At 52.9% G+C, this 8,753-nt stretch overlaps 1 protein-coding gene across 1 annotated transcript; it reads right to left on the bottom strand.

Moving 5' to 3' along the window:
* Positions 1-4,031: 4,031 nt before the first annotated feature.
* Positions 4,032-8,439, bottom strand: LOC149809357 (zeaxanthin epoxidase, chloroplastic-like). The gene is made up of 6 exons (XM_089994868.1): positions 8,212-8,439; positions 6,632-6,943; positions 5,998-6,326; positions 4,992-5,411; positions 4,281-4,512; positions 4,032-4,109 (listed from the first exon to the last, which is right to left on the bottom strand). The coding sequence occupies exons 1-6, from the start codon at positions 8,437-8,439 to the stop codon at positions 4,032-4,034; spliced, it is 1,599 nt and encodes a 532-aa protein (XP_089850994.1).
* Positions 8,440-8,753: the final 314 nt, after the last annotated feature.

The raw sequence follows: 8,753 nt of genomic DNA, 5'->3' as shown, positions 1-8,753 counted from the left end.
GCCAGGCCTTGTGACTTTTGGGTCTTGAAGCCTGACAATGCATGAATATTGAGGGTCCAAACCCAACTTGGCGAAGCACTTGAGCACACATGCGTGCAACCATCAACGACACGAGTCACGGTTCTTCACCAAAGGTCTTATACACGCGGAAAAGTGGCGATCAACCCAGCGCTTCGCCAAAACCACGTGATTTGCGGGATCAAATGCTTGAAAAATCATGTATTGTCGGACCAAAATGGGGTCGAAACCCAATCTGGCGAAGCAGATGATGTACAGCGGTACAGATATGCGCACCATCAACGACACCAGCCAAGGGTCTTCACCGAAAGTCTCATACACGCGGAGAAGCGGGGGGACATCGCGACGTCCATGACCGGGGAGAAGCTCCAGTGGACCCCTGCGTTCCGCGTTGACTCAGCGGAGGCCCGCGCCATTCGGTACGCACTGAGAGGGTTGAAGGTTGCTGCCAGGTTGATGGCGTGCGGAAACACGATTGCGTCTCGCACGTAATTAGCACCGTGCATGCTGTCCAGTCCCGAAGATGGGCGGGATCTGCAGACACTCGTGCAATCACGTCAATGTTCCTCCAGGCCGTGTGATTTGTTGATGCACGGCCACAAAATGCACGAAAATTGGGGACAAATAAGCGGGTCGGAAACCAATCTAACGAAGCACTGCAACGTGCAATGGTGATGCAGTATTTTTTGCAAGTCTATTGCTTTGTTGCAGCTCCAAGTACTTTCTAGGATGGTGTGCCTTCAAGAGTCTGATTTTATTGCAAGCATGGGTGAGATCTGCACACGGTTCTGATCAGAGTTTCGCCAGACCCTCTTGGGTCCTGATACCCAAAAATGCATGAAGTAATCGGGACAAAAGTGGGGTGCGAAACCCATTCTGAAGCACTGGTGCGGCAACACCGCTGCCAGCCAAGCACAGCATGCAATCCCTGCCTTTGGGTATTCAAATCCATTCATTCAGAGGGACAGCTAGGTTGCATGCCTTGCCCACTGATCGGTACACGTCTTTCAGCTCTTGAAGGAACTTGCGCCAGGCATCGCTGGAAGGGGACGACTCCCCCGCTCGAGGGCCGCCAGAAGCTGGCGAGTTCAAAAACGAGCCCACACCTAGCAATGCATACTTCTTTGCAGCTGTCTTATTTAGCGTAAGATGTGTTCCCGTCTGCACGATACATTGCACGTCCAGCTGTGTCGTCTGCCCAATCTTGTCCTCTATCGTCATGCGGTCGATCATCGATTGCAGCAATGGCAGCAATCCCGCTCCAGCATCGTCCTGGACCCCAAACGCCTCCCCTGCCTGGGACTCGAAGTTTTGCGTGCTTCCCCACTTGCCTGCATAAGAACCAAGTAACCCGCGACCCAGCTTGCTGCCTGCATATCCCAAGTAGTAGATTTGCCTGGGCACACAGCGGACGATTCCGTGATTCTGGCGCATGCAGCATGCACGCTCATGCACGATCGTGTACAGCTCAGCTTTTGTCTTGCATTGGCATTTAGGTGCATTGCAAGGGATAGAATCAGGACGCGCGCGTGGCCACACCTGCGAAGCGCTCGCCTATGAGCTTCGGGTCGTATATGTGCGCGCCTCTGCCGGTGCGCATCATGAAGAAGACGTCATACGTAGCAACAGCAAAAAGCAGGGCCACAATTATGACGGCGCAGATTATGGAGTGACGCGCAGCCACCTTGAATCTGTGCACGGAACGCCTCGGGGTGAGGGGTCGATGCTTGCCACTAGCGCCAGCGTCATGAGAAACGTAACGACTTGGACAACACACGAATCGAGACATGGAAAGAACACTGCATAGCCTATGTAGTGATCACGTCATGATACTAATGTGTGGGTTTCACGCAATGAAGATGTACGAACAGGCGGAAGGGACATCGATATTCTGCATTCCCCAAGTGTTCACCTTCAGGGTACATCAACAGGTCTGTTCATCTCAACATGTCAGGCAGTCCATGAAACAATAGCCGCAAAAGAAGCTTTGTGAAGATTGAAAAAGTGAACGTACATTGCTAAACTCATGGGGCCTGACCCCGCGCTGGTGGCCCGCAGGGCAGGAGCTATTGCCATCATAGGGTACTCAGCATACCAGGCCAAAACCACCACACGCTATTCACGCATCCGTATTATATCCACCGTTGATCGATTTACTCATCCAATCACCATGGCGACAATCCAGTTTATTCAGACCCTTGCAGCTGGGTAGTCAGGGTTCTGGGTGACTTGCTGAGCGACAGCATATCATCTCTACAAGACGGACAGCAATTGCAACGTGTGGGTGGTGAATTTCCTGATCACTGTCGAATGTAATTGCTACTTGCTCACTCAATAGTCAATCCTGTGACGATGAAAACGGTTGTCACAATGCTTACGACAGAAGAAAACATGTTTGAACGAGAGCAGATGGGACTTGATTGCTTCGGCGGGTGAAATGCATCCAATCATGTCCGCGGTTTATGATTGGGAATTTTCAGTTGGAGTGCTAACCCTAGCCCCTAACCCACTCGACGACGACAAACAACTTTCCCTATCTCGAGAGATAGCTCCTTTCCGTAAGAAGTAGCGACGCAGAGAAAAAGCTGCCAGCGTTGCGCTTTCTGCAACCCAGCGTGAAAGCAGGTTGCGGAAGCTGCGTGAAATGATAAGGGACGTGATAACTAAGGCATCGGCAAGTGTCGTCGACCTGTATCTCAGAGATATCTCGCAATAAGGCCAATGCGAAAAAGATGTGCCGCTTCTGCGCAGGATGCAGAACAGGATGGGGACTCCGAGGTGACGTGGCTAGCAACCATTATTCGATGTGTTGCGAACTCGTCGACGACGTCGTTCCAACTATGATTTGCTCGACCATTCAAACGCAATCGAGGTAGGTCCGAAAGCTACCCCTTTTCTTTTTCGTTCAAGTGCAAAACCTGGCATTCAGGTAGACGCTGTGTAGTCTCCAAAACCGTGCAATGCCTGTGTCCGCCTCCCTCGGGCTTACAACTTACGAGCCACCATTATCGACAGGGCGTGCACAGAGTCTCACCGCGCCAACCATGAGCATGGTCCATTGAGTTTAGCAAAGACGCGTATGCACGTTATAGATGCGAAGTACACAACTTTGGACCTCATCTTATCAGCAAGTTTCCAACACTCCAAGCGTTCATAACTTCAGGTTCCTCGTACGCAAGCACCTAGCCTGATATCTGGTTCTCCTTTCCAAATGCTAACTGCTAAGAAGGCGTTTCACTCACTGTTGGCACTGTAAGCGCTGGTTCAGTCAATACACACATCACTCCAAAATGCACTATGGTGCCCTCGGCGCAAAATTGCCAGCATGGACAATGCTGAACATGCCTTTCGCAAGGCATGCTATGAGCACGCAGACCAAGCTGATGAAAGCTTAACCTACTAACGCCGGCGTATCTGAACAGGGCCAGCTCCCAGGACAGCACGCGGCCTGATCACGAGGGTGTCAGGCAGCCTGCAGCTCAGAGTTGAGCGCGCCAGACCGCGATGACTTGGTCGACACCTGCAACCGGCGCTCGGTGCCGTCAGGATTTGCTGTAACAAGGCCTACCTCCCTCTGGCTGCCATGCATGATCTTGACACGGAACGAGCTGCCCTCGCCGGACCCACAGACCTCAATCACATCGCCGGGGTGCAGCTGGGCGCGGGTCTCCGGCTCCAAGCGCCGCTTGTTCAGCTCAGTGCCCTGTGTGCTGCCGCAGTCTACGATGTAGTACTTGCCGTCTTGCACTTCGATGCGAGCGTGGCAGCTGGATGAGGTGGGGTTTGATAGCTGGATGTCGCAGGCGCCGTCGCGGCCGAGTGTGATCCCACCCTCAATCGCGGTTGCCATCTGCAAGCGCAATCAGCGTTGCGTCGGAGCATTTGCTGGACCAGACGGGTGAGAATGCACAAATTTTCGTGTCAGACATGGGGTTCGGGTCCCATAGTAGCAAGAGCAATGAGCACTAAGGTTTGTATTCTGTGAGCGCTTGATTGGCCACAACTGTGCGAGATCACTGATACAAAAACGACCCATCTCGGCCGGGAAGCAGATGGTATGCATACAGCTTGTCAAACTTTCGCAAACTGGCCTGACAACGGCAAATACATCACTGCTGTTGAGGTGGAAGGTTCTAATGCTGTCACCCTATTGCTGTGGCATCGAGAACGGCGATCCTCAGACAATGCTTCAAGTTCGTTCGATGTTCTATCCCGAGGTAGTGCCGTATTTCTGCTGCACGCAAAGAGGGTTGTCAACACACCGTCTGGTCGCAGTTCATTGGCGCCAAAAGCCAATCTGCGTTTGCAGCCTTAAGCAGAGCCTCGTCATCATTCATGAAAAGACCAAACTGTGACTCCTCAAAGCCTCGAGGCTTGTCATCTAAGTTGCAGTAGGTGACTCGGTCCGTTTGCTTGAGCGCCGATTTGTTGCCACCCAACACCCAGTCCAGCACGAATGGCATCGTCGCCTTCAGGACGACCTGACCCGAAACTCTGCAGGCAACAAGCTCTCTCAGACGGCTACTTCTGCGCAACTCAACCTATCCAGCCTATCCTGGACAACGCAGGCGCTTGAATGTGCAGAGGACATGCTCGCAAAATTGACGTTGCGGGAGATGTCTAAAGCAGACGCGACACACCATGCCAGATAGGAATGCTGCAAGTGCACTTTCCGGTCTTGAACAGAAACCTGACAGTCAGTACCTACCCCACGTATTGCAGTGCACCACCCAGACTGAATTACTAGCGTTTGTACAACAAGTGCCCAAAAGCAAAACAACAGCCTGTAGCTCTGGCCAGAGCATGATGCAAGATGGATTGAGCGCTGGAGCTCTTTGCAGAGGTGCACTCAAGGAAAGGACAGCTGGTTGCCAACAGAGCCATTTGAGGGTCCAAAGTCCTAAATTTGAGGGACAAAGAAGGGGGGCAAGCCCTGGTTCTGGTGAAGCAAGGAGAAGGGAGCGAGGACGCGCCTGCCAGGGTGGGGGATCTGGAATTTGGTGATCCAGGACAGCGGCCCCATGCCCTCGCCCAGGTAAGCTTTGTAAGTGGAGGCGGCAAACGCCGCCATTCCCGCCATGCCATGGATCGCAGAGGCGCGCAGAAGCCGGTTGTTCTCGTACTCCTTGAGAATACGCTGCACAGGGACCGCGTGCACGTTGTCGGGGTGCTTTGCAAGGCCTTCGTCGGCAATGAGCTTTGCCATCTCGTATGCGTCCTCGATCGCCATGCAGCCCCCCTGCCCGAGGTTGGGCTGCATTGCATGCGCCGAGTCGCCCAGCAGCGCCACTCGGCCCTTCGTCCATGTGAAGATTGGGGGCCTGTCATAGATATCGCGGCGAAGGACGTCTTCCTCTGGGGTCGCCACGATGAGGTCTGTCACCATGTCGTGCCTGCATGTGGTCAGTGGTCAGTGCACCATCAGGCTTATTCTTGGGGCTGAACACATGCGCATTTGTTGGATCAGCACCTACACGAGTGGATGAGAAAAAGCAGCATATGGTACCACGGGGCTACTTGTTCTTGGCCTACATTAGTCACTCGATTTGGTGTTTCAGCAACCCACATGGTGTGCTCATCCGTCGTTGGTGGCAAACTGGACCCCTGCCTGTGACGCCATCCTGTTTGGCATTTGGTGCAGAGCACAGGGACGTGGCAAGATAGTCGGCTCGAGACAGCAAATATGAAGATGATCTCGACCGCCTCGTTGCCTTGCCAGCAGGAAATTTGGCAAGCAGCTGATGGGGCGTGGGGAGCTCTTTAGGCATGTCTTCATAGGCGTAAGCGCTTGCTTGCGTTGCCTTGGCGGATCCCAATTGATTCCCTTCTCTTTCACTTTTCAGTCTCTCAGGCATTCCACCTACCGCATCATCAGTGTTCCGCCAGACTGTGTGATTGAACTGGCCCAGATGCCCAATATTGCATGAATTTGAGAGACAGATATGAGAGTTGAAACCCATGTTGCGAAGCGCAGCGCACCAAGAGCCAAAAATCTCCATGAGCCGCTCCTTCTTCTTGCCCTCCACGTCCGTTCCCCCGGCAGCCTCCTTGTGAAACGCGTACCACTGCATCTTGCCGCCGCCGACGTCGCTGGATACGAAGTACTGTCGGTTGCCAAGGTACACGCGGTAACCGACTGTGTCAATATCGGCCGCCACAAAGTCGGAGATCCCCGTGTAGCAGGTGTACTGGGAGTAGTTGGCTTCCGTTGGGCCTATGAGCTGAGTGCGGATCTTGGACCAGATGCCGTCGGCGCCAATGAGGATGTCACCCCAGTAGCGCTCGCCGGACTCGAGCACCGCAAACACCTGCGCAGCAAGGGCTGTGAGGGACCGTGACGCGTGAAAGCAAGGCGCAACAGAGATAATCACCCCCACGAGGCCAGAGCAAAAATTTCCAATGATACAGTCATTAAGACCGCCGGAGAGACGTATCAGAGCGGCTGGAAGCAATCAATTCAGTGATCATCACTCCCCGATCTGCCATTGAATCCCACCTCCGAGGAGTTTTCTCAGTAATCAGACAATTGCAAAACTGCCCACGATCCAAGCTGCCCTAGATAAAGAGCTTTACTGACAAAGTAGAGATCCATGCGATGGTCGCAGCAGCGTACCCTGGACTTGCCCTCGAGCGAGTCCTCTTCATAGGCAGCCACGCGCGCGTCCTCCATGATGATGTCAGCGCCGCCGTACATGCGCGCATACTTTGCCAGGATGCCCTGCAGCTCCACGCGCGAGATGACACGTGTAATGGGCATGCCAGAGTCCACAGCCACATGGTAGGTGTCAAATTTGACGTACCACTCTCCGCTGACCCCATCGCAGAGGCCGTTGACCCGATCACCCGTGACGCAACCGGCAGCCATCACCTCCGCTGCCATGTCTGCGTCGATCGCCTCCAGTGCTGCAAGCGCGTTGGACTGAATCTGTATGTCGATAGCACACGCGAGTCAGGAAAGGTGCAGTGCTGTGCCAGAATGAGGTTGGGCCCCCAATTCTGCTCCAGATAATCACGCATATTCAAAGATGCAGACCCACAAAGCATACTGCCTGGCGAAGCACTGAAGGGGTGCAAGAGCTTAGCAACCTTTTGCTTTGCGATTGCCCTGCCTGGCTTTTTCATGCGTGGTTGCTGACCGAACACGTGACAGGAGAAAATGAATATGAGGTATTTGATAAGAAGAGAACTTGAGAGCAATTGAGATACATATTATTACCCGGACTCTGTGGTTGCGCTAAGCGTAGTGAAGCTGCAAGCATAAGAGTTAACTCTGTGAGACTGCAAGTACGCTGACTTACTACACCCGTGGGTACTTACTGCTGTACGCCATCCTCCATCCAGGAATGCAGCACTATGACTTGCTGGATGTGGTTGCCATGGTTGCTGGAGTGCACTCTATGGCATAAGCTGCCGTTTCGAATCCTGAAGGATATCTACACAGGCAACGAGAATGCTGGCGATGGTTGACTTTATGGCCTTAGCGCTGAGTCCAAGGTTTTGAACAAAGTCCATCGCAATCCTGCCCGGTGAAACATCAAGCAAGACCCATCACCAAAGCAGGTCAACAGCCAAGATACATGTTACCATTGACCTGCGTTGAACATGGGGGACTTTGACCTTGCATCAGCCATTACATCAAGAGGTGCGTGCTCATCCTTCTGTTTGGTCACTCCTCATTCTTGAAATGGTCATTGGGCGGCGTGACACAATGAATATGGGACTTGACTATTGGCAGAAATCTAACTGCCCAATAAATACCATTGTGGTGGTGAGACTCCATCGAGAGGTTGAAGGTTTCGTACATCATCTGATGAAGATACTGAAGATGGGGACACTTGGAACAAGCTCCAGAACTAGGAGCCACCTTGCTGGGGCTGCCAGAAATACACAATATGCAAGGATGTGCTTGTCCCAGGAGGAAAGAATGCATGAGCATGAATATAGGAGGGTTTCCCTACCACACTCACCATTGCTTTGGTGTCATTTGACACCCAGGCGTCAGCAAACCATGTGACAGTACGTCGTTGACAGTACCACCCATTTCGGCGTTTGTACCACCAGCATCAGGTACACCAATAAAGAGGTAGTCATACTGAGGAATGGTAAACACAATAGTATCTATGTGGGCCTCATGACATGGGTTCTACGCGACAGGAACGACATGATGGCATCCACGTCAGAAGATACGCGCACCTGAATGGGTCCCCTGTACTTGCCTTCTCCGCGGATTGCAGTCATGTCCCTCTCGAACATTTTCACCTTGACGCCTTTCTTTAGCAAAGCGACGGCGAGGACGAGGCCGCCGATACCAGCACCAGCAATCAAGACCTTGAGGTCACGGATGGGGTTCAGGAACTCGTCGTCACCTGAAATACCGTCAGGCAGAAGAGTGTCCATGACAAGGTCATCAGCAATAGCCATGCTTAATGTCGCTCGACGCGCGGCGGCATGGGTCGACTTGTGAATTGCAAACGGCCTTGGAGCACCCAAGACGCGACAAGTGTAAGCAGACTTGGGCAAGCAAAGGCCAGGGGCATCACCCACACTCCTTGAAGACAGAATTGTCATGGAAAACATTATGCTCAAGCCGAAAAGGTTGCGCCCAAGAAGAAATACGCTATGTTCTAGGTAAAAAGCAGCAGTACTCCAATGCACACGTTTGAGCTGGATGCACAAGGCGCGGCAGTGAAAAGACACACAACGTGCAAATGAGAGAGTGGTGAAAGAAGAGGATG

This window comes from Nuphar pumila, unplaced genomic scaffold (genome assembly GCF_984573655.1).
Source record: "Nuphar pumila unplaced genomic scaffold, dmNupPumi1.hap1.1 HAP1_SCAFFOLD_1338, whole genome shotgun sequence".
Classification (NCBI taxonomy): Eukaryota; Viridiplantae; Streptophyta; class Magnoliopsida; order Nymphaeales; family Nymphaeaceae; genus Nuphar; species Nuphar pumila.
Note: the sequence above shows the minus strand (reverse complement) of the source record. Positions and strands in the feature narration are given on the sequence as shown.